Below are 27463 nucleotides of genomic sequence, written 5' to 3' on the forward strand. Positions count from 1 at the left end.
AAATACTCTCTTTATGTCTGAATAGAAACTACATAAATAACCAGTTTAAAACCCCCAAACTCTGTCTTTCAGTTGTTTTTTTCCATGCAGGGAACTTGTGACACAAACCCCTCCCCACACCCTTCTGCAACTTTTTTCTGTTCCCGTTCTAGCAGTAAGTTTGTGAGTGCTCAGCTGCTCCTCTAAAGCTATTTTAGCTACTGGAAAACAATTACAGAACTACATGGCTGTAAGAAAGCACATGAAGTGTCTCATTATAGATATCATATATTTTATAAAATCATGTATTTTGAATCTCCTTTTTAATTTACCAGTACTAAAGTTATGTGCAAAATGTTATACTATTTATTTTCTGTAGTACTGACTCAACATCCAGAAGTCAAACCAGGAGTTTCACGTTTTCACTGGACTTAATGTTAAGAGCTAGAGCAAAATTCTGGTTTAATTAATTTAAAGTAGCAAAAGGAAAGAGAAAACACATTTAAGAAACCAGAAATCTAGAATACAGAAACAAGAACCTGGAGCATTATGTTGAATCAGAGTAGACTTTTAAATCCAGAAAATACTACCATAACCAATTACACATTATTTGCCAAACACAAACACTAAAATCTTTGATACACTGCAACTGCATAGAGATTTATTTGCAACTGAAATATAGAGGTACATCCAATCATAAACCCTAGAGCTTGACATACTCAGAAATCCTTTCCTCAAAGCTTTTAAAGCTCAGCCTGGAAAACATACATGATGCTCTGTCATTTGATGGCTAAGGACAGTTACTCATCCAGTGATTCAGCTTTTCTGATGAATTCAGACTTGGTTCATGTGACTCCAGCTAGAGCTATGTTCCCATGTCTCGACAGTTTTGGCTCTCTAAGGATTCTATAAGACTGTGAGGAAACCCCTCCTGCAAGGTTGCCTCAAGTCCAGCACTCTCAAGAGACCTAGAAGATTCCAAGCAGATGTGAAAAATCAAATGCTCCTTCTAGCAGTTAAAACATGATGTGAAAAGTTATGCTTAGAAGCTAAAAACTAAGGAACACACATGCCAAGAGCAGATCCAGAAAAACATTAAACCTAACACACACAAACCCACTCCAGCACTTCAACTAAAGAGGTGGGATGAATTTTTTTTATCAACGAGTTAACTTTTTGGAAATGTAAAAGTTACAGAGGATTCTGAATCTCATTTTTAATTTATGACTCCCTGTATTCCTCGGAAAGTGCAACTAAGCCACAAAGATTTATGACTCTAGTCTGAGAGGGAGCTGGTTGGAATAATGAAAAGGCTCTAGCAGCGCTTCTTATTGCAGCATAATCTAAAAGGGGTGACAGCACAGAGGCCATTATCACGTTCCAATGTATCTACAAGCACTTCACAAAATTTAAATAACGCCCAGAATTCTTTTACTGTACTGAAACATGATAAAAAACTTGAAAATGACAGGCTCTCACAACACCTGCAAGGTTTATCTCTGCAATGCTTGCTGTATTTATGTTTTCTTTTATTGATAAAATGTGTGTACTTTGAAAGAATGGCAAAGCGCAGCACAGAATTCTAGATGAATGATATTTTAAGAGCTCTCATATGAGGTTACTTAAACACCTACAGAAAATATCACCATAAACTTGCTCACTTCCATCCTACTTCCCCGCATCATTCTGGTTTAGTTTGATTTTATCATTCTGGGAATTGCTCTGATGTATTTAATAGGTATCTCATCAGTAAACAGTGAGGTGAAATTCCTAGTATATACTCGAGAGACAAGCAGCTGTAGGACAGCAACAGTCTTCAATACTTCCTCTCAAACATTTTTGCAAACCACGAGCACAGCATTAAATACTTGAATATTTAAATTGTTTAAAAACATTCGGAAATCCTAGATACTGGAAGGCAGTCATATGTACAGATTTTACTTCAGTATCCAGGTTGGGTTTTTTTAACTATTGATGGGAGGGGAGGAAGAAAGCATTTCTAAACAAATTTGCCATCCAGTCCTCTGATGGCATCGATGTTCTCATAGGACAAGAGCTGGAACTTCTTTATGAGACACTTATACTCTCTGTATTTTTAAGGAATAGGAGATCACTGTCAAGTTACACAGTGGTATAGAAAAAAAATGTGGCTTGCAGTTTCTTTTTCCTCTGGAAGAAAACAGAAATTGGTGTTTAGGGAAGTTCAGATTCCTAACAATAATATGTAGTCAGACAGCACAGGGCGTCTGACTGCACCTGTGGAAGATGCAGAGGCAGCACAAGCAGCACAGTCCTGACGGGTTGTGTGAATGCACCAGAAGACAGGGAATACCTTGTCCTGCATGAGCTGATCAATTCTTTCTGTGATGATACTTAAGCAAACAAATTAAGATGAAAGACTCCTGGTTTAGAGCCCAGCTGTAAAGCAAGGGCAGATCACACAAAATCAAACTATTTTAAAATACTCTACCTTCAGGTTTTGGTTCTTTGTGTCTTTTGATGACTTTTTATTTCTTGAAATTGGTCTCATTTCTAATTAGATCTCCTACCCATAAATATCAACAGGCTTTCTGTGCTGCAGAGGAGCACAGAACAGTCTTTGGTTGCTGTTATTGCTAAGTAAGTCTGGACTGCTCTGCGTATGCCCCCATCCCATTACCTTTTATTGCAGTTTTGTCAGATTTAAAACACATTCACATTTAATTGCAGAATTTCCCGTACCTCTCCTTCCTTAAGTATAGACAAGCTCTATAGCCTGAGATAACTATCACCTCAGTCACCTTAGCCCCAAACTTTAACCAAGTTATGCTGAACAGAAGAAGGAAACAGCTTGTGATAATGTTAATTTTCTAATTTAAGGAATTCGAGGGGTTTTTTTCCCTTTCAAACACTAGACTGCAGAGAAGTTATACAAATCAAGGCCGGGGTGAGCAGGTAATGACTCCCATACAGACCAGCCCTAACACTGAATACACAGGCCATTCCACAGGCTCTGAACTACTCACTGTGGCAGACATGGAAATTCATGACTTTCTGGATTAGCATCCTAATGAAACACTTGCTCTAAAGGCAGCTAGATGGATTTTAGGTTTATTTTGTCCAGGAGGATGTGGAGTGTGAAATGATGTAATTTCTTTATAGCAACTGAGTTTTTCTGTGACAAATTATGCCTTGAAGAGTACCAGCATATTTAAAAGCTCATCTGGGCAAGCAGCTGCAACAGGCTGAGAGGGACTGAAAAATAAAAGAAAATTTAACATGCCTTTACTCTTCCCTTAACATTTCACAGATTTGTTTGTCATTTCTCTCAGCACTTTCATAACCAGTGAGTGACAGGCAGATCGACAAGAATTTACAACACTGCTGTCAGCATTCTATCAGCCCAAAGAAGTGGCTTGGCCATAGAAAACACTAGTATTTAATTAACTTTGCCTACAATTGATCAAAAGAATCCAGTCAACTTCCATTTACTTCTGATCTGCCTAACGAATATGGTGAGGCAAGAACACACCATGAGTGATATGTCACTTCAAAGCTTAAAACTATCTTAAAATGACCAAAACCAAAATGCATTTAAGGACAGCATCTTTACTGAGAGCTTTGGGTTTATTTGTAGACTCTGCTACAAAAACACTGTGATAAGCATTTAGTAAACAAGGGTCAAAGGTAATTTCTTTTTTATAAACAGCCAGAAGCCTTACTAGGTGGTGTCAGACAGATTATCCCTTTTAATCAGTGGTAAAGATAATAATATAATCACTATCCACTTTGTGTGTGTACAGAGGAAAGAGGAACCTTTCAAAATTATTGCAAATTACCTTGAGCATCAAAAAGCTACTATTTCATTACACAAACTTGAAAAGTTACAGAAATCATAAAATAAACCCCTTTATCTTTTAATTGTCATAAAGAGATTAGACAAAAAACAACGTTGAGAACTGGTGAAGAATACACCACAAGAACTTAATATTGGACAAAAAAAAGGAGAGAACCATTAACACAAGGGAAGACAGTAAATGCTCTCCTCTGTGTGACATAACTGGAAAGTACATATTGAAGAGCTTAAGCTGCAGATATCTGGTATTTCCCTTTCTGTTTTCATTTTCAATTCAGTTTCACTCTGTACCAAAGAACTTCCACTTTCACTATAACAGAAGGCCCAGGTACAAACAGAGACTGCTGGAGGTCCAGGTTTGCAGGCCAGGATAAAAACCCAAGCTACTGGCACGACAAAGAAACTAAAACAAAATAATCAAGGTCCCTACACAGAATATATGCAATTGAAATGTATTTTGAATCAAAGTTAGAACACACCAACTCAGACAGTCAAATGTGTTTCTTTCCTACGGAAAAAGATAAGATTTACTATGGAAAAGCTCAGACTGCTTGATGACCAAACCCACATGTTTTTCTGCTCCCCACTATCTGCTTGTCCTGTGCCTCAACCACTAATACTCTGATTTTTTATCACGGACTTGTGCAATGAAAATAAAAGTAAAACTGTTTTGTCTTGTCTTGCCTCTCTATCAGCACACATAGTGAACTAAGGAAGTGGAAAATTCAGGAATTTCACTTGACAAAAGACAAATCAACATTCAGTCTTCAGTCAAAGGAATGGAGGGATGCAGCTACTTTCCCAGTGAGTGATGTCCTGTCATTCTGGGCAGAGAAATGGCTGCTTCTCACTCTGTGACTGAGGACAAAAATCTCATTAAGTCAAATCACTTCAAAATCCCAAATTACAACTACAGCTGATCAAAATCAATACAACCCCCTCAATATACACTATTTTTCAAATGAGAAGGGTGGCCACTTAAGTCTGTTAAGAAATGGCCAGCGCTCCTTCTAAATTATTCTGTCTCTAAAAATAGTGTATTCTCACAACCCTACTTGCCTATGTTTTTTTTTTTTTAAAGATTATAATTCACATGTTATAGTAAAACTGTTTATCCCAAAAGGGCCTTAGAGTCCCTGTGTTTATCCAAACAGCTCCCACCTTCTGGGATCTGTGGTGTGTATATTTAGATATTAAATGACAAGTAACTGAACGTGACAGAACAGAAACTAAGGGGGTTTTATTTTGTTTTGTTATATTCTGTTTATTATGTAATGGAAGAATACTGTGCAACTACATATTCGGCAAACCACTGCCTACACAGAGAATGTTTCAGGCAGAAAAGAGTAAACCAGAATCTCACAAGAAGATTAAAGGAAAACATGGATTATTATTACAAAATGGAGAAGGATGAGGAAACACAAAGAAAGAAGCAGTGAGCTGGCAAAGCTTTATGTTCCATCTTCAGTAAAACAGAAAAGGACACTTCAGTAGAGCATCCAAAGACTGCAGCCCTCAAAAGACCATTGCATCCATGTCTGCACAATTAAATCTGTACCACCCTCATAAAACATACGACATATTATGCAGTGAGGTAACGACTGCTGAGGGGGAAGAGGACCTGCAAAGTCTGGAACAAAAGAAAGCGAACAAACTATATTCTAAATCTGTTTGTTAGTTTTTCAGATTTCTAATTGTTTTATACCAAGCCAGAGATTTAACTAACACCCTCCAAATTCAATTATGAGAGCAATTACATTAAATGTATTTCCCCAAGTTATCTTTTATTTTCTTCTATTACTAACCACTTACTCCTTTTCTTCTATCACTAAAAGGGGGTCAAATCTGACAGTGTGAAAAACTGTATTTGCAGAAGACACTAAGTTTTCAACTTCCTGGACTCACCGGGACTCACTTATTTTTCTTCAGTGTGCTTAGATGGTAAAGCTATAAAATAAGAAAGAATATCTCTACAGATCTCTGAAAAACTTTTCTGTGCTGGCTGAGGCTCTCTGAACCCAAATATAAGTTTTATGACAATAGGTTTGTTTTCTCTATTTCTTTCCACTAAACTCATCTTAAAGCAGTTTGTGGACAGCAGATTGAGTATTACTATGCAGGACCCTCCTCTCCAGGAGGGAAAGCAAGCAGAAGACAAAAATTCATTTAAGCTTAGAGAGGGATTCATAACGTAGATTAAGGGTTTTAAAACAAGACAGAAGTTCAAATTTGTCTTCCAAATCAAGCAGTAATCTCCTGGTTACATTTCAGTTCTTTTTTTCCTGGCTTTGGTTCCCTCATTAGCAAGTCTCTAGCAGATGAGAAAGTTTTTTAAGATGCTTTTACATTCAAAAGCAAATCTGTCTATTCAAATCAGCAGTATTCCTTTACACAAACACCGTATGAGCATGTATTTTAGAAATAAACTTAACATGGTATTTTAGTAACTAGGATACAACTCTTTCAGAGTAAAGAGCTGAAGAGAAACAGATTCAATCATTCACAGATAGATCCAGTAAAATGCAAGTTCTGGAACACTTCCCAACCCTCAATCTTTCTTAAAAATGTGGAGAGTAGTTTCTTTTAGCTGCTCTACTGAACTTCTGCATTTACATTTAGATGACCTCTTAAGTTGTTACTGGCTTATTACTGAAAGGTTCCATGTTTCAGAAATTTAAATTAGATAAGGCCTGATCAGAACGAATAAAACCATCTTTTATACTGAATATTAGAAAAAGATTCCTGCCTACATCCAGCATCTCTAACCTTCACCCAACCTTCAAAGGTTTAAACTTTTGATGTGGTATCTGGGTATATAAGACAGTGTGGATATGAGATGCTACACAAGTCTGGAAAAGCATAGCTGTAGAGCCACGGGGACCTTTGGCATGGGAAACAATTATTTCTGAATAATTTCCATATGAACTTCACACAGGATAACAGAACGAAAGCTAAATCATCTCAGCATACCTACAGATTTTCAGAATGCCATATCCATATGTATTTTGTTATCTGCATGTACCACAGTTTCACATACTTCAAGATCAGAATCTGTATCAGGGCCTTATTCTTAGCACTCACCTACACCCTTATAGAGTTCAGTAGGAAAGAGTTTTCCCAAGACACTTTCTGAACAGATATCCTTCTTGGCAGGTCCCAGACATCCACGGCAGCACGGGCAGCTGTTCTGAATCCTAATATTCTTCGCAAAGAAGAGAAACACCCAAGCCCAGATAGCACTGTCAACAGGCAACTAGATTTACAGAACACTGTTTCCTGGTGAAGCAGAGACTTATCTCTACCTTGTTTTTCAACAAGAACACTTCTGAAGGCAGCTGGCTAAACCTAAACAGAGCAAATGTTGATTTGGTATAAAGGGGTTCTGTTAGTTAACTAATAATTTGACATAATCCCAGTACTACTCTGCCTTTGAGATTAGACCTTTAAAATTAATTCCCACACCCAAAGGCAGGCACAAAAGGTTTCCATATAGGTTGTGCAGATACATGTACCTAGTAGGGCCTCTTCTTCTACAGATGAAATGCAAGAACAGTGGTTAATAAGCCTGGGGCAAGTGGGGGGAAAAAACCCAAAAAACCTGGACAAATATTACCTTGATTTGGCAAGGTTGAAGCATATTCCTGAAATATTCCTTTTTTTCAGCAGCATTTTTCAGATGTACAGAAAACCTAAGAAACCCCAACCCCATATGAACATTAAAATAGTGCAGTCATTGCAGTAAAAAAATCACGATGCATGTGATAAAAGTACTATCAATTCCAGAACTAAGATCCCAAATTGTTTTCCTTCTTTACAGGCATCCTCAACATACACTGAAGTTGACATTTATTTAACAAACAAAAAGACCAGCAAGAAAGAAAAAAAAAAAATCAAGCTTTTCTAGCACTAATTGCTGCTATGAGGCCACAGATTCACTTCCCTTCCTCACACAAGTGCAGGGCTTGTTTAACAATGGCATAAGCAAGATCAAGCTTTTCCTCTTGCAGTGAGCTTCCAAAATACAGCATTTTTATAAAGTGTCCTTCTGAGAAGGGAATTTATTTTTTATTACTTGCAACTCAAGAGTTTTAGCTACTGCCATTTTATGATGCACAGGAACACAGCTCCTGTAGGTACTTTGGGTATTCACAAAAAGCAGAAATGTAAGTTAGCCCAGTTGGACCTACTTATTTATAATAGGAGGATAATGAAACATGGTAATAGGCAAACATAAAATTAGTATCTGTGAACAAAAACCTCTTTTGGAGGTCCAAAAGTTCATCTGCCCTACATGAAATTCAGCCCAGAACAAGAAAACTTGTAAGGGAGGCCGAAACCACTGTTCCAAGACAGATCAAAATATTTTGCTTTTGCTACTTCGCCTAAGGGTTACTACGAAGTATCTTTCTTTCTTGACAAGAGGGGGCTATAAGGGCCAGAAATGACATCTGGTACAGATCACTAATGTTTCCCAAATATCTGCCTGTAAATCCATCCCAGTAACATAACCCTGAACTGTAGGTCTAACTCAGCTAAATACAAGACTTAGACATGAATTATTCTGGTTAAGCAGAACACAGAGTAGAGGGACAGAAAGGCTTTGACATATCTTGGATCAAAAAAAGCAGTGAAAACAAGCAAATTCCTTGCCACACAAACCCATAATGGCCAATACCATCTGGAGAGGAGATGCTGAGGTTTTTAATTATTTAAATCATGACACTACCTGTGCCACGACTGCGAATAAACCTGGTCAACTTATAAAACCAGAAACTGCTGTTAATCTCTCAACACCAGCTGCTGTTGACATGTAAAGGGAAGTTAGTTCTTCCAAAGAGGGCCTGCTCACCACATTATTTCATCTGTCATGTCCACCATAGTGCCCAAAAGACCAAAATAAAAGAGAAAAAGCCCTGGAATGCACAAACCAATGATGAGTACGAAATAATGCAACAGTTCTGACATTCTCTGAATTTGAGTTAGTTACATCTGGTCAGCTCTTTTCTACAGAAAACTGGCTCAGTGTTCAGAAGCAGCCAGGAATCAAACACTATGCATTATTTCTAATGAAATAGAATGAAACTGAGAACAATGTAGAAAACCATTAACATGCCACTGTATGCATTCACAAGATATCTGTATTTTGAATGTCCTCTACTGTTCCAGTCCTCATTCTCGGGGGGGGGAAAAAAAAGATAGGAGAAGCTAAAGGGCATCAGAGTTCAGAAACAGGATGATAACAAGAAGTAATATTCTGGAATGGCTCCTGTATGTTAAACTACGCACTAGGGCTCATCAAGTTGAAATTAAAAATAGAGCAGGTTTGTGAGAAATCTATAAAATTATCAATAATAGAGAAGTTTGTCCATGATCCCTATTTCTATTACTATGAAAGAATCAAGCAAAACACGTAGGTGGCAAATTGAAAGGGAAAAAGAGCAGCTCTATTGTTTTATTATTTAATGTCATGGATGCAAAAAACTCACACTGACTCAAAAAGAAACTGAGGTCTTCCACGAATTTAGCCATCTACAGCCATCAAATATAAAGTCACCAGCTCCAGAAACCTCTGAGTCACAAACTGCTGGAGGCTGAATATATTCAAAAAGAGCATCACTCCATGATTTGCCACATCTACACTCTCTATTATGCCTCCTCCACTGATCCTCACCCCGAGGTGAGGTGCTGAATTAAACGGCTCCTTGATCCAACTTGGTAGTGCTATTCTTAGACAGAACTTCTGTCGACACTTCAAGATACTATTTCATATTTGATTTGCATTCTCCCACCAATGGGTTTATGAAGAGAGAGGACAAAAAAACGTATTTAGATAATACACATTGAGACGACAGTTTTACGTAGAAACTGTACTTAATTCAGCCACTTTTACATACAAGAACAGGAAGTCTGGTATGGAAAGCCTTGAGCAAATACTCAAACGTTCTGCAATTAATTTTGAAGCCACACTGAGAACACTCACAGCTTCTAATCTCCCCCCAAACCCGTATACTGTTGCATGCTTTTTGGTGCTTCTTAAACTACAAGCAGTTCTTTAAGATACTTTTCCAATGAGGCATTAAGAAAAAACAATTTAAAGTTCTAAAGTAACAATTACTGCAGCACATCATGAGCTGCTTAGCACTAACAAGTTCTCAAGGCTTAGCTAAACTTAATCCTTTACTAAAGGCTAATGCAAAACAGTAGTTCAGAAACTCTTCCAAAAAGGATAAGAAGTTATTTCTCTTGTTCCTGAAGGGATCACCCCGAAGATATTTTTAGGATTACTCCTACTCCTTTGGGATTCTGGTGACATCAGCCAGACAGCATGTATTATCACTCGCCTGAAAACAGGATCTGATATCTCAAGAATAGCACATTAAAAAGAAAAAGGTAACTGAGTTCATTTTACCCTACAAATACAGATCCTGTGCACATTTTATGACACGTTCAGTAATTGTACTTGGCCAGGAATTCCTAATAACTGATGATGAAAAACAATCAAGTCCTTCCCCTGAAAAAGATACATTTATTTTACTACAATTTTTACTTTTTCTGAAATTAAAACAAGTCACCTCAGTATCTGCCTATAACAGCTACAAGTGGGTAATCAAACATCAGATAAACTCAGCTCTCCAATCTGACAAAGGGCCCTTGTTGGTTTGTGCTCAGCTCTATTGATCAGATACAAACAAGCACCAGAGCAACATCCCCACCCTCAGTGGTCCCCATCTTCCTGTATTTAGTTACCACAGACACATTCAAAGCACAAGATCATCCTCACACTGCTTCTGTTCTACCCTTAGCGGGTAAGTCTTCACCTGGGAAAGGCACTGTAACATTACGTAGGTATTTGACATAATGGATTTGGCCACAACAGTTTTTCTCTGTGATGGTGAAATGGCAACTTAAACACAAGACAAGGACTAATGGAATTTCTCCAGCAATTTGCAACTGCCCCCCATGCAGCTACGGCAGAGTCATTTTAGGCTGTATCCCGCACAACGAGTACAAACCTGCCAAGTTTCTGGTGTACTACTAGAAGAGCACTACAAGAAAATTGGATAGGAAGCTATGTGGAAGGTATAGCTCCTGGATTGTGTACATATCACACAGCTGGAAACCCTAAGCTAGCAAGTAGAGAGCTGAGTGGACTTCCAGGTTTGTTCTCAACACAGCACTGCTGCTTTCTGAGCTACTGCACCCGTGCTGGGAAGCCAGGCCAGGAAGCCAAGCCAAAAGGGCAAACTGCCACTTGCAGGCCCAGCCCAGCTTCTGCAGAACGAGCTCAAATGTGCCAGGATCGCATACTGAGCTGCTCTCAGGGTCAGAGAGCACAGATCTACGCTGGGAGCCACAGCATGAGCGCTGCAGATACATGTACTCTCTCTCTGTTTCCCTCTGGATTGCTCCAGGAATCGGATTTGGATTACTTCGTATTAATATAGGAAGCAAATCTCTGCTGTTCTCCTCCAAACACTATTGTTTCACTTCTAACACAGGCAATGAGTAAGAAAAATGTAGGCAAGTCCTCATTCCTCACTGAACATTGCAAGAATTGACGAAAGCAGTGACTCAAAAGGCAGCCACCACAAAACCCAGTCCCAAGGCATCCTGCCGCTCCCACGAGCAGCACTGGCACGTGAGCAGCTACTGGAGCCCATGGGTTTGGCATCAGTTCAAACCCCTAACATGTGACACCCACCACCTATGACACAGAACATTCAGGGGTGTAGTGCCTTGGCATAAAAGTTGATAAACTGGGCCTTATTAGCAGAGGCCTGGATTTTAAAGTAAACTCCTCAGGTGGAGAGATACCGGGGTGGAGGGAAGAGGGGTGAAAGGCAGGAGGGGAGGGAGGAAACAGACAAGGCTTGTCCCACTTCCTCTCCTTTACCTTGGGAAAACGAGAGCAGTACAGTTGTTTCTCAGAGGCCTGGAAAAGGTGGTGGTTATCAACAGAAATCTAACTCTCATCAGACCCAGGCAGATCATTTTTATTCCCAACTGAAAACTAACCTGCAGCCAAAGTTTTAAACAGCCTTCATTTCTGTTAACGAAAAATGCCCAAACAACAAGAACACCCAAAAAGAGAGCACTGGAACATTTGTTAAATGATATGTCTCTCACCTCAGCACCACAGTAATCTGCTGTGTCCATCAGACAGAGATATAATTACCTTACATAAAAGGCAGTATTTGAACCATAGTGATTTTTGCTAAATCAAAAGAGTAAGAGGTTGGACAAAAAAGAAATTGAAAGCCCAGAAATAAAACCAGACAAACAGGTTCCACATTAACCTGTAACCTACAATAAACAGGGATCTGAGCGCAAAATTCATCAGCTTTTGCTCCAAGAATATTTACCTAATTTCCACTTTGCAGCCACAATCAGCTATATAAAACCAAAGTATGATGCACTAACATTAAGGCTTTGGATGCTGGCCATGAAATAACAGCTAGAGCAGGGGCCTGGAACCAAAGAACACTGATACTAAGATATTACAGTTATCACCACAAAAAACACATGTATATCACAAGTTTTCATGTGGACAAACATTTGAAAAATCTCCTTCACATGTTCCCTCATACTGTGTTTTTCCTTGTTTTAAACCTGCGCAGCTGCAAACCTTCCTCATGAGAGAAAGAAAAGCCTCGGGACTTTTACAATCAAGGAGTCATATCATAAAATAACATTTTGCAACCTTCAAATGCTTTTCCTTTCGACCTCTGTGCTTTAAAGTGCACTGTGATAGGAAAAAAGAAGCCAGAAGCATGACCCTCTGTTACAGAGTGTTCTGAAAAGAATAGGGCTGCAGTATTGCACAGTCTGATATCAAGCAGGTGGTTGTTCTGATTCAGTAGTTTGGTAGCTCACAGGTTTGGCACAGGAGCAAATAACCCTATCACTCACCAACCACCAAGTCTCAACCACTCTGGGAAACGTGTTGACACGGTTTTCTCCACATCATTTCTGGACAGAAGGTAACTCAAAGAAGCCAGACAAACATTTCTTTTCGTTTTAAATAATCCACACACACCAGGAAAAATTAAAGGCCACCCTTAATGGACAACCAATGTAAAAGGGATAAACTGCAGAATAAACTGCACAGAGGGACACGTTAAACATCTCCTCCTCTTTCTAAAAGAAAAGCAAACTAACAAACATACACAAATATGCTCGAGTTGTTGATGCTAATAAATATACCACCAATAGAACCAAAAAAGTCCAATTTATCCTCATTAATAATGAACTGGACAAAGAATTACTCGAACTACTGACTGCCTGCATCTTTTACCTGAGTAGTGATTCAGAAAAGTCTGAACCAGTGAGTGTTAAAACATTCTCCTTAACAAAATTAAAGAAAACAAACCCTTTAATAACATTCCTGAAAGCATCAGTATGGATCATTCTAGGATGAATAATATATTCAAACCATAAATAAATGATAAATATTTCTGATACTCGAAAAATGTTTACACAGTTCTGTGAACTTATTAAGCAGTTTTATTGAAAAGAAGGGTAAATAAAATAAATAAAATTTAAAAAAGGGAATGTAGCAGTTGTGTGTGTGATTCTTCCCTGCATGTGTGACCTTGGCAGAAAGTAAGAATCAATAGTGGTGGATTTGGCAGAGCTGGGTTAATGGCTAGACTTGATCTTAGAGGTGTTTTTCCATCTCTGTTTCTATGATTAACTAGAAACCTGTGTTTGACAGAAAACTGTAACATACATTTTGTGTTTAAGGTGTGTAAAACCAGGACACAGTAACCAGCCAAAGCATTCATTAACGTCTACCATTGCTATACAACACTATTCTGAATTAGTCACTGAGAAACTTAATATACATAGAAATATTCCTGCTATGTAGGGTTTTTTTTCCGAGATAAAAGTATTGCAAACCACCTTCCTTTAAATGGAGTCTAGAAACAAAAGCTAAATAAAGCGGGGGGAAGGGCTGCCAGCAGCATTCTTATTTACAACCTGGTAAAACAAGTTAAAAAAAGCAAAATATCCATTTTTGCCCACGTTTAAAAGGAGCAAAACAAATGAGCTTGACCATAAAAGTTAATGACACCTAATACAAATATCTGGATGTTTTCAATTAAAACAATTCACTAGGTTATACCAAGGAAACCCAGCTCTTTTCAGGTGACAAATATGGGTAGGGACTCCAGTCCAATTGCCAAAATCTGATGGTAAAGAGCCCAGTTCATCAGTCAACTGACTGCTGAGTACCTTTTTATTTAATTCAGAACAAGGAATATAGAAAGAGGTGGTTTTTTTCTGAAACATCTGATTATAAGGAAGCCAGAATACCTCACTGTCCAGCAGTTAAAGGCCATCCACTTAGAGGCACCCCCAGCTCCCTTGCCCAGGTGCACATCCGAACTTGTCTTGGCTTCAAGTCTGGAAGAAGTTTCTGCTTCATACATCACATACTTCCACATGCCCTGATTTGTTCTGGAGACTTATTTTTACTGCTATGGAAACAGAATTTATGGGGTACTCCTAGGCTAGGGAAGAAACAGGGACCGGAACTGGAGTGCACCTGTCCTTTGTTGAGAAAAAGAGAATCATAGAAAGTGACCTGTCTGTGGGAAGCACCTGAAGGTGAGCATATGGACACTGAACTTCCAGCCTGATTAACTAACCAAACAAAAGACAGAATATAAAAAACAAAGTACTACCTTCTTTTCAGTGGGGCTTGAAGTCTTCGATACTAACGCTGCTTCAACAAGACCCTGCTCAAGTAAAGAGTCATATTTTATGCTTCTTTTTCTGTTTCTCCTCTCCTTGTTTGTTGGCTTCTGTTCGTTCTCCTCTGACTGAGACACATCTGCACTGCTGTCTCCACAAATGGAAGATTCAAAAAGAGGCTTTCCATTCATGTAGGTTTTAGTGATTTTCAGCTTTATCTCTGGGGAGCCGTTCTTGATAGGAGTAGTGTTGGGTGGTGTTCCAACTCCCTTTATTTCCTGGGGTTCAAAGCGCAGCTTCGCATCCTGGGCCCCGGACTCGCCATTGAACACGCGGGAGGTCAGATCTTTCAATTTTTCAGCTGGAATGAATGGAAGAGTCTCATGGCCATTATATTTTTGCATGACCCCTTCCTGCAGAGTGGCAGAAAGTTGTGCTTTGCCCAAGTAGACGGAACATTCACGATTCACTTCACAATTCTGTGGTTTCCCATTGGTATTTCCGAGGATCTCTGGTACCTGCTTCATTTTGATGTAGTTAATTTTTTGAGTTAACAGTTGAGAACTTCTCTTGATGCTAAAGTCCATTCAGCCCAGATGTTTCCAGTCTTACACTGCTATATTAAGACAAAGAGAGAATATTTTTAATAATACAGAAATGTCAAAAGCTATTAAGTATACAGATAGATGTCACCACTAATATAACATTCAATGTACTTCATTCAAGTTTTACTAAAAAAAGCATTGCTTGCAATCTTGCTCAGCATATTCTATGATTTCGTGATCTTCATAACCAAAATACCTCAATATCTGTTAATATGCATTACAAAAAGTCCAAGAAAAATAGATTGATGAATCATCAATTTTATTAAAACAAATGCAGAAAGCAAAATCACAGCTTTAACAATCTGTTAGCCATCTACAGCACGAGTCCTGCCCACGTTAATTACACAAAGGTACTGCACTGTTTGAAGCAAGCAGGAGTTAGACCTAAGATAATATCATTAATAACAACATAAACCAGGTGCTTTTATTTCTAAGACGCTGTGCCAGCACAAAAACCCCACAGGCCGTGTTCCTGTAGCACCTACACCATGGACAGCAGCATCACAAGCTTTATCTTCCTCACTCTACAAATAGGCCTTCAATCTTCCATCGAAGCACACCTCCTGAGGAAACACCACAGGCTCAGTCTCTAGATGTATCCCAAAGGGTTCTGCCTATATGGACAAATGAAAAAGTGCATTTTGTGCCAAGAACACCAGTCCTAGTCAATCCTTTAGGCCAGTGGTCATACTGTGCAAAATTTAAATAGTCAAAGCAACTCTGGAGTTTCAGATTTTCCATAACAACAATATCATCTAACATCCACTTTTCACACAGAAAGCTGCAAACATGCAACAAGCTAAAACTGCACTATTAGCCACCCTAGGCAGGCTCTCCCAAGGGTTCTAAAAGCTAACCCTGCCTATTTCAACATTATACCATTGTAGCGAACAAATGAATCTGTTAGAATAACTCCTTTGTGCTCCTAGACCAGGTAGATGATGGTTTCAATATTTAAAATTCATATGCATAGATTCTTCACATTACCAGGTCCAGTTTATACACGATACAGAGAAATACATCATCATAAATATTATGAAATCTCAGCACAGCAATCATCATATCCATGCTCAAGGTAACCAATTTCATATATGATTAAGTCCAAGAACTGTCACATCAAATCAAAAATTCATCAAATCTAGTCTCACATGCTTCCAAAAAGTACAGTAAAAACCATAATGAATAACTATTGAATTGCCAGTTGCTATGGGAGAAATCACTTCTGAATCCACCACCTTGTTTATTAATGCACACAGTAATGATGCTTACAACTGCAATATTCCTCCAACTTGCATATTTGCTACATCTACAACAGGAGCAGTAATACATAAATGCTCATACCTGAGCATTGCCCTTGCCTAGCAGAGCTTCTTAAGGGTATCAATCCCGAATTCAAAGCAATTGGCAAGTATGAAACCTTTCCATTTACACAGAAGACGCAGGAAAATAAAAACAAACAAACAAACAAAAAAAACCCACTAAAAATCATAGCTCCATCACTCCTTAGCAAATGCTCCCATCTCCCTAACATACCTAAGGTACCTACAAGATACAAGGGTATCTCTCCACACAAGCTATATAGACTCATGTGAGAGATGAAAACCATTCTCCCTCCAGGGACAAACAGCAGGCTGAAACACCGGCATTAAACAAGAAGAGCAAGTATTCCTGAACTCCAAGTGAATCTGCAAGAGAAAAGTTTCTAATCTTTCTGATGAAGTCTGAATTACCAATAAAATCTCTTAAAAAATGAGTGGAAACCAGCCAACTATACTAACCTTTCTGAAGAGGAATCAGAGGTAAAAGAAAACTCAAAACTTCACCAGAACAGAACAAAGAACTCACTAACCCAAACAAGAACTCATGTCCTTTCACAAGATCTTCTCTGAAAGCACGGACATGAGACAAACTCTCAAACCAAATAATGATGTGACAATGTTTCAAGCTGTGATTCAGCAGATTTAACTGAGATCGTATTTATTTTGAGAAGCAACTGATGACGAATTCTGTAACTCTCTAGGCCAAAGGCAAACCCACTAGGGAGCACGTCACACTTACGGTTACGGAGATGAGAGCAAAATTCCTTTAAAAAACCCAAAACACCCAACTGTCACAAAATCTCTACTTCCTTCCTACAGATTCTTAACAGAGCAAACCAGGGATTTGATTTGGGCACCTAAATTCCGAATTTCCTGTGATCTGAACCAGCAGCTTCGTGCGGCTGCAGCGCCCTCCAGTGGGTGCCGGACGCAGCCGCCGCCTCCCCCGGATTCCCGGTGGCTCATCCCGGCTGCTCGCAGAGCACCAGCACCAAACACGCCTCCTGGGCATCCCTGAAAAACGTTTTTTAATGTGGCTCCATTAAGTGCTTATCAAGGTCTGGATTTCTGGATTGAGACATCTGCATTTTGTAACTCTTTGTTTTGATTCGTAATTTACTAGTGTTTGTTTTGTCCTGCGTAATAACTCTTACTCTCATCGCTTACTTCTTTAAGCTACAAAGCCATCCAGCTCGAGGCACATCATGACAACTCAAAAAAGCAATAAATAATCTAATTCGACTATGTTACTGGTACACTCAATCTCAAAACACTGGATGAATTAGAAGTGATAGCTTTAAGAATTTCAAAACATAAAAATCATCACAGAATCACTTAGGTTGGAAGGGACTTTCCCAGACCATCTATTTCAACCCCTTGCTTAAGCCAGGCCCAATACAGGTCAAACTGCTCAAGGCCTTGTCTGGACAGCAAGCAGTAGATAACTAGTGAAAAGATACTGCTTAAAGAAACCAAGTTATTATCTTTCTAGCTAATAAACCTAAGGGGACTCATTCCATATCACAAAAAAATGAAGACCAATAAGGCCATGCAGTGAAAGACCCTGAATTTTTAGGAGTTATCTTGATTTGCCTAAAACATCAGAAGATATACAGCATGTAGATTTTAGAATTTCGGTGAGTGAAGGTTCAGTTAATGGTTCTCACTAATACAGGTCACTAAAAACAGCTGAAAGCACTGAAAAAGGTTCCTCAAAATGCTGGAGCCTAGAGAGATGACAAATCCAGGAGTAAAACTGGTAAAAGGAAGTTAAGGTACCCAGGACAACGGTAAATGGGAAAAGAAAGACAAAGACAGGAATTTGAGACAGTAAGATTATCAGAACCAGCAGATATAGATTATAGAATATGAAAAATAGACATGTTCGTACAAAGATTTAATGGAGCCACATGAGAAGAGGCTTAAAGAGGCAGAATAATGGGCAAAGATAATAGATGTGAGTACCTGTAAGCAAATATAATCCCACTGGGGAGATGAGACATGTAGAGAGTAATTTGCAGGTTAGTCACCATGTCTAGGACAACCAATGGATGGAAATTGTTCATATGCATCAGTCCTCCTCCCAAAAAATAAGCTACATTGTGGGGTCTGGTTCAATGGAAGAAGTTAGCGAATCTACACATGAGAATAACTAAGGGTTTCAAGAAAGAAGATCAAAATTTAAGCCAGTTACATTTTGCACAAAATTCATGGTAACACCATAAGGAAGGAAAAGCACGAGACTCTGTGAGGAGGACAGAGCAGAAAAGAATGGGCAAGGAGAAAATAATCAGCAGCAGATAACCAAGCAGTGTTGCTGTGTAGTTTGGAATTAATGCAAGGAGATCTAAAAGACAGGACATGAAAGAATGAAGTGAGACAGATCACGGACAGGATCTGGTTGATCCAAGTTGTAAGAGTAAGGTCCTGAAGCAGCTGAGCATGTGATTAAATTTGGTAGTTAAATTTAAGTGCACTCATGCTGGAGCACCATATCACACAGAAGTAAAAGCAATCCCTTATCTTTTCCTAGATGACTCTGTATCTATTGAAAAGGAAACTGGGGGGAGGGCAGGGAAGGGAAGGGGACAAAAGCACCACACGCTAGTAGCAGCTAATGAGCTTAAGCCAGTATCGTCCCATATTGAATGTCTGGTGACCCAACAAGTGCCATTTTCACTAACAAAGAGGAAAAAACATGATAGCCAAGGAGTCTGCTGAATAAACATGATATTTTGGCTTGTGAACAAATAGCTTTCAGTATGCCAAAGAAGATTTGACTTATCAGAGAAAGGCCTCCAGATATTTTATTCAGACAATGACAAATGGACAATCCTTGCAATAGCTTTGTACACATTTTCATACGAAAAGAACAGGTTCTATATAAGGCAAATTATTTTGCAGACATTTTAAATAATGTTATTAATTACTTGAAAGTTCATCATCTGACAGGAGTCATGAGCCAAATACAGTTACTCTGCATGTCAGATTCCTCCTTCACTGTCCAGGCCACTATCATTTCTGTGATATTTATTAGTCATTTCTTCCACATCTGCTGTAATTTCAGAGATGCTTTTCTTCTGTGTCAGAAATAATGGAGTAGTCCACTCCTTCCAATTCTGCCAAAGGGAGCGAACAGAGTAAGTAACCAACAACAAGGATCTCTATTAAATATCACTTTTGTTTTCTCTAAGGGCTTTCTTACTAAGGTGAATTACTTGGAGCAGGCACAGCGAGGGGGAGAAGAGGGGGAAGATGAGACACTTCAATACAAATTCACGGTAAGAGAACTTTATCTACAAAAGCTATTTTTATTACCTACAAATCAGGCTTTCGGCTGGCACTGAAAAAGCTAATAGATGGCTGCTGCCTTTTTCTGTTAAGTCTCCTCCATTCTCTCATCAATTTTAAGACAAAAGGTTATTCCTAATTTCAGATCAGAATGAGACAAAATGCTTAAAGAGATTAATAAGGTTACAATACATTCTTGCTAATACATTTGAGATCTTGAGTATGCTTACACATGTTATCTGGTATAATACCCCTGAAATATCAAATAGGAGTAGAGAAATATTTACTATCATGCAGTACACTGAAACTGTTATTCACTGTACTAAAACAACAAAAGATTACTACAGGATCTAAACAGAATTTAATTTCAGAAGAAAACACGTAACTGAAAATTGCATTGCAAGTTTGCCAAAAATTGTTACAAACCAGTTCTATCCAGAAGATTCAAAAGCATTATCTCTCACGAAGAAAACCTTAACTGTAGTAGCTGACAGAGAACTGAAAATAATTAAACCAAACCAAACCTTTCTAAAAATTCACCACTGGTCTTCGGAAAGGAAAAAAAAAAGGAAACCTTAGTCCAAAGGAGGCAATTTTTAATGTAAAAGCACATGAAGTAAAGACTTCATTAGTCCTGCAGTAGATATACAATGATTTCAATTAATCAGTCAGCTGCAAGGCTGACTTACAAAGTATTTTTAAATGGGTATATAAAAATTTCCTTACACATATAGTACACAATAACGTTAGACAGAGGTGCAATATATATTTGCACAAAAAGATCAAGCACATTTGGAAAACTGTGTGAATAAACTTAAGAGTGCTTACAGTTGCACTTACCACCCAATAATTTTTTTCGGGAAAAAGAAAAGTATCAATTGTTTTTGTCTTTTTTTTCCCCTAATGGACAAAATTTTAGAACTTTAATGTTATAGTCCATTTTCATCAACCAAAGCAAGTATTTACTGCCTTCTTATGAAAGCAATAGGTAATACCAACGTGTACACTTAAGAATTGCAGAATGGTGACTAATTTCTTCCCCTTAAATGCCACTTGCTACTGCACAAAGCAAGCTTACAAAATGGATGGACTTGACTTTTTGTTCTTTCTCAGGAAAAGCTTTTGCAAGCAACCCTTGATGAGGAGGACAAGGCTAGAAGATTCTGTAAGAGGACTCCTCCCCATGAATTCCTTTTCTCCAAAATTGCAAGAAATATTCTTTTTCCACTGCAGCAGAAATTTAATTTTGTCGGTTCCACTCCTGCTGCTGGAGGTGGGTGGAGAAGTGATGAGACAGATTTGAGTAAAATCAAATTCTTCTAAGATGTTGTATTTCTATCTGAAGAGAGAATAGATACTACCATGGTAGGACCAGAGGTTGAACAGAAAAGAATTGCTTCTCCTCTGCAGATAAACAGGAAAGAATACTGGTGCCTAAAATGGTAGGAATTAGTGGATTTACCACCAGTATTTAATAAACACTAAAAGGCAGCCCCCAACAGTTGCTTAACAAATGGCTAAAAGTAAAAATGTTATGTTTTCAAATGCAAACCTTAGACCTTTCTGTGTCCTGGAGAGCTCCAAATGGTTCAGCTGTAGGGACTGGTCCCTCCATAATAAAACAGGACTCAATACAGCCAGTCTAGGTCTTTGCTCACCAGTGAAATGATATCTCTCTGTCTCTCAGGTGGGCCAGAGTTGTGCCCCTGGCTTCTATGTAGCTTGGAAACAAAGAACCAAGTAAAATCCCAAATAGCTCAGCATTTAGGTGAAGAGTTTCTTATTTACACTGCTTTTTGACCTGGTCCAGGCCCACTTTAATTTCCCACACCTTCTTAAATCCCACCGCTTTTTCTTTTCAGCATCCTACCTCCACTCCTTGCACCACACCTTCAGGACCTGGATCCTCTGGCTTACGTAAGACTCCCTGCAGCAGATAACACACTGCAGTCTGTCTCCTGTTCACTGTGGCCAGTGATTCTGCCCTTATTCCCATGTGTAGTCACGACAGCACAGCGACTGCCTGAAGATTCACAGAGACAATCATGGAAATTTCTGATCATACAAATTCTGAGAAGGGAAGATCAAATCTGGGATGACACCACAAAAAGTTATAAGTAATGAATCAAACGGTAGTGTTACCAAAATGTTATCTGCTACACCACTAAAGAGATCAACAACATTGCCCAGATCTGACCAGACAGCAAATAACTTTAATCCAGAGGCTACAGTCATTTTGCCCAGACCCTGACAGCTCTGCTATCTTTGTGTATCACAGCATTAAAACCTGTTCATCCAAGTGGGTGAATATAAATGCCAGAAGTACATTTGGTGCACTGGAATCACTGTAAAAGGTGGTGTTGTGACACTGGTGATATATGAGGCCTTGCCCATAGTATGAAGGCCCAGCTGCCTGTATACAGAGGTGGGCACCATAATCTTTATCACAGAGCAGTGTTCAGCCACGGCTTGTTTATAGAAACAGCAGCACATTGCACTGATAATGCACCTCTCTAATGCGGCCAGGTAAGGTGTACAAATAGATGAGTTCTTTCATCCAGTATATCCAACCTCACATCCCATGGTACTAAGTAAAGAAGTGGAGGGTAAAGTTCAAAGGTAATTAATAGACTCCACAGAATTTTACTTACAGATGTGCACTGTTCACCAAAAACTATACACATCCATATCTGAACGACTTCACTGTACATAATGTAATCCTGGTCATACTGTGCTAAATCTGGTCTACTTTACACAGACCAAAACCATTTACATTCAACTACATTAATAATTCTATGAATCTGTTACCTTGAAGCAAAACACACACACACAGAGAACTGGCAGATGTATGCCAGGAACACTCAAACAAGGCCCAAGACTTTGAACATTAAACACTCTCCGAACAAATCCAAATACTTGCCATGAAGTGGCCTTTCTGGGTCTGACTTGACTTGAAGTATTTCCCTGTGCTGGGGCTTTACCATGCTCTTGCCAAAATGCATTACCACCATTCTCATGGTTCTTAATTCCTTTTTGCTACATCTACATCAAAAATCTCTGAGGTAAAAGGCCTGGAATTTGGGTTTTAGGTTTCTGTAGGTATAGTACAGCTTACCCATCTAGCTTGGAGACAGAAAGATAAAACATTTTCCTAACAAACCAATTCCCTCTTGCCTACTTTACAAAACTTCTGTGTTGAGAGGTTTGCAACAGGTATCTCTTGCCATTTTTTGCTGTCCTTTCAGCACAGCCCTAGCTTTGCGGGTTACTTCGCTGTCTTATCAAATTTAGTTCTTTAGACAAATTCTGTTGTACATACCTCTCATGGGAAAATCAAAATAGTTCTGACTGTAGAAATAAGTCATGTTAAGCAATTGTAGTTTCTCTCCTTACTTGCAGTTCCTGAAGACTCAACTATCACTACCATTTTGAGCTAAGCATTCACCTCATGAATAGATGTCGTACATGCACTTTCTGCTACATTTTAAGCCCGCAACTTGTTTTTTGCACTGGTGCTGAGTTTCAGTGACATTCCACATTTAATCCCAGCATTTGTTTCCAGTTTGTTCAGGAGTGCTACTATAAACCAGATTCTGATGGTCTGCATTTTGCACCCACAGAAAAATCACAACATTAATTTCATTCTGAAGTATCTGATTGAAAGTTGTCAGCAACTACTCCATAAAGTGAAATGATCCATATTCATCTTTCATCCTACACTGCACTACAAGGTTCATACTTTGGCTTAAATCCCTCTGTCTTTATTATCAGACTAGAATCTAGGCATTCTTTACTACAGAGATAACTCCTCAATTTAGACATTTCTGAGTGCCAGTGCAGTCAGGATCTTTGCTCCGATGGCATCCCACCAAGGCTGGCAAGTTCCACAACTGACTTATCTGATACACGATCTTGGGAACCTCAGCTCCACAGACTAACTCATGCCACAGCAGGAACATTTACATTTCAACTTATTAGAATGAATAAATACATGAAATGGGTCCCAAACACCATCACAAAAGGCTGCATTACTGCAGGTTATTTCTATTTTATTCTTTTATGAGTAGCTTTTCAAAATATTTCAAATGACGTTTAAATCACGTCTCTAATGAGATCTTCCCTAACCTCAGCCCTCTTTCTTGAAAATATTTTTGTCACGTAGTATCTCATCACCTGCTCCTTGGTGTATCTCTTATTTACTAAGACAGAACTCACAAGATCAGGACAACATCCACTCCTGCTATGTTTTTGACTATGGCAGAGAAGACGCGGAATTCTGATCTCAGTCCTCAAGGCCAAATACATTTTAAAGAGGATTTGTACACTCTGAGATCAGCTCAGCTGGTTAGAGCATGGTGCTAATAATGCCAAAGTTGTATGTTCAATCCCCATACAGGCCATTCACTTAAGAGTTGGACTCGATGATCCCTTCCAACTCAGAATATTCTGTGATTCTGTATGAAACACAGGGGTATTTATGTGTTTTAGCACAGATGTGAGATGCTACTATTTTAGTATTTTGTATAAGGCACAGGCCAAAGAGGTTTCACAAAGACAGTTAAATACCATCTCTGTCAGCCAACAGAACAAGACATCCTTGTGCTTCTCCAAAGAGACACACAGAAAACTGACAGTATCCTTCAGACAGCAGAAGAAAAATTTTAAAGGTTCTATGAAAGTCGAGTTCAACAGCACATCATGCTACAGTTTTTCAGTCATTTGCCACCTATGTATCATTACCGCAAATATGAACATAATATAGCTCCAACACCAAAGTTCAAAAGAAGATCAAATTGCTCTCTTGCACTAAGATAAAAATAGAACAAGTTAAAAGGATGGGGACAAAACTAGAAACTGAGCCATCACCTGTTGAGCAACCCTTGCAATTTAACACGTGCTTTATGTCACTTGTATATTTGATTAGTTTTGAAGTATGTTAAACACAAGAACCTAGGTCAATGGTGCCACAGGGCAAAGTCATTTTGCCCAACGTATGAATACTGTGAAGTACACATAGGCTAATACTTCACTCTTCCATACTTACTAAGTCTAACTTGATTGCTGTGAAATGTTCAAAAATATTTTCCAATATCTACTTTCCACGTGTAGCTCATCACATCACTCTCCTATCAGAACAACTTCCATACAACAGTATTCATTCTTAACATTAGCAAGAAGGATAGTAGAAACGTTGCTTTTGGTTCAACCACGATTCACAGTTATTTATTGCACATAAAATGTATTTTAAAATATTCAGTTCATGGTATAATCTATTGTATGCCTTGGACAGAAGCAGCATTTTGAATGTACCAGAGAATCAATGGATTCAGTTACCTGTTAGGAAAGTAATGCATGACGGATTAGGCATCCATCACCATACACAAGGTACTAGTATATATGATATGTTCTCCAGGAAACTTGTGTATTTTTGGAGTTTACTATTCAACTAGAAGGACAACAGAATAGAGTAAGGTCTACCTTTTCCTTCTAACACATTCCGAAAGCTTCTCTTTCAGCTCATGCTAGAAAATATAAAACATCTGTTACAGATGTCACCAAACTTCATAAAAACACTGAAAGTAACACCTGGTGTATCACTTTAGTAATTTCTGTCAGTGTAAAATGAAAGGGAAAAGGTAAATACATTTATATAGCTTTCTTAGTACCTCCAATGACTGCAGGTCACAGAGAAGCTAATTTGAATGCACAAGGAAGGGAGAACTTAGGTAGTTTCTCACTTTTCCTTCAAAAATGTTCTCAGAACCAAAACCTTACAAGTAACCATTAACTGTATAAAATAGCTGACCAACCCATTCAACCAGCTACATGAATTTACAGCCAGCATGGTGACTACTGGCATGTAAACGAAGGCTCTCCTTACCCACCTCCTTTCTCCCAAATCCTCCACAATTAAGCACCACAGGAAATTTAGACTCCCCTGCCAAGATCTGATGAGAAATTATTTTCTCTCTCCACTTTACCACCTGACTGCTTATCCTGGTGCCATATTCCATCCCTGCCTCCCATTTACACCACCAAGATTCCAGAATATCCTCAGTGAAGACACTTCTCAAAGCTACATCCTAACTTGAAAGCGATGTTCCCTAGAAATGTGGGACTTACTGATTCACTTAGATCCACTTGAGATGGGGCTCTGAGCAACCTGGTCTAGTGCAAGGCGTCCCTGTCCAGGCCGGGGAGTTGGAACTAGATGATCTTTAAGGTCCCTTCCAACCCAAACCATTCTGGGACTCAACGATCTCCATTATTCCTTCATCCAAAGGCAAGATTTGAGAATTATACCAGATCTATTATTGTATCTACTCAACCATGAGGCCATTTCATTTGTCTTTGCAGAAAAGTAATGAAAGAGCTCAAACACTATAGCCACAAACATAGTATTAAAACACGCAGTCATCATTATCTACTGCATTATTATTAGTTCCACCCGAGCATTTCTTTATTGATGCCTGATTACTGTTAGGGAATTATGTTTTCTCAGCAATACCATTTAGTGGATGCTTCTCACTGTGCAGCACAGTGCTCTTAAGGAGAAGTAAGAATTTTTTTCCCAGAAAAGCCCAGGCCCTTTACCTTGCTCTACACAGAAAATACTTGCAATTTTCATGCATCAAACCATCTTCAATGCTTAAAACCTAAGAGAAGTCTTGCAGTTATGTAAGCAGGAATGACCAGATGTGACTGAAATGCTGCGAGAATTCTGCTGTATCTTCTCCTCATCATACACTACATCCTCGATGCAGGAATCTGACCAGAGCAGGTGAACCTTTATGCACACACGGATGGAGTCCCAAGGCTTTGATCGACCACAAGGAAATACAGACATTTATCAGGCTGGAGAAACAAGACCTCGCTCGGGAAACGTCCTGATACCAGCGGAACAAAAAGCAGGCTCAGTGCAAAAGTGAGAGGTGAAAGGGCCACAAACAATAGGGCACTGAAAAATAATCCCTTCATGCCATTCCTTTGCTATTTTATTGCTGCAACGTTTTGGACATAAACTCACATATATATGTATACATATACATGTGAAGACACAGAAACACGTACATACGTATATTCATTTCACCATCCAAATATTAGAAAGCCACCCCCCCATCAATCATTTTTGCTTCCAGTCTAAACCCAAGTGGGGTTGTTTTTGCTCTAATATCCAGTCTATTGCATGCAGGCAGTAATTAAAATGCAATAGTCTCCCCTGCAAAACCACCACTGGCTTCAGAAAAGGCACGAAGCCCTACAAACAGTTAAGCACAATTTTTTTTTATTCTTACTAGCCATTTGTTGGATTCATACTGAACTAAAAAGAAATATATTTCACATTTATTTTCCATTTTCTAAACTACTTTAAATATATACCCTTTAAGTATAATGACCTAGTTTCTTCTGACATTTTCAAATAATATTTGATAAATTAGTAGGTTTTACTGTAATTTTAATATCTGGATTTTTCTAAGCATGTATGAGGGTGGATAGTCCAGTAACCTTCACAACAACTAGCCATATAGTCTCCAGGAATATTCAGAGTATTTATATTCACATACTGAAAAAAACTGTCAGATTTTCTGATGGCTGCATCCTAGACAAAAATCCCGATATGTTTTAATATATAAGGTATAGATGCTTACCAAAGCAACCAAAAATTGCACATAGCCTAAGTACTGAGCCCTGAGAAGCCCTGCAAAACAGTGGTTTAATTCAATGATTACATCCAA

The 27463-nt window shown here is 38.7% G+C and overlaps 1 protein-coding gene across 4 annotated transcripts in view; it reads right to left on the reverse strand.

Annotated features, from left to right (window-relative positions):
- The window catches only part of NSD2 (nuclear receptor binding SET domain protein 2), a 76167-nt gene that overhangs the window by 46639 nt on the left and 2065 nt on the right, over positions 1–27463 (reverse strand). For 3 of the 4 annotated variants that reach the window (XR_003536884.1, XM_027699951.1, XM_027699949.1), the window contains exon 2: positions 14503–15128. Coding sequence is in view for 3 of the 4 variants with exons in the window: in XM_027699951.1 (XP_027555752.1) it covers positions 14503–15099 (597 nt within the window). In the remaining variant the exon portion in view is untranslated. Of the gene's footprint in view, positions 1–14502; positions 15129–15602; positions 15678–27463 lie in introns of those variants that run through there. The other variant, XM_027699950.1, reaches the window with a different exon arrangement.

Source organism: Neopelma chrysocephalum, unplaced genomic scaffold, assembly GCF_003984885.1.
Source record: "Neopelma chrysocephalum unplaced genomic scaffold, ASM398488v2 Primary Assembly neopelma1_142, whole genome shotgun sequence".
Classification (NCBI taxonomy): domain Eukaryota; kingdom Metazoa; phylum Chordata; class Aves; order Passeriformes; family Pipridae; genus Neopelma; species Neopelma chrysocephalum.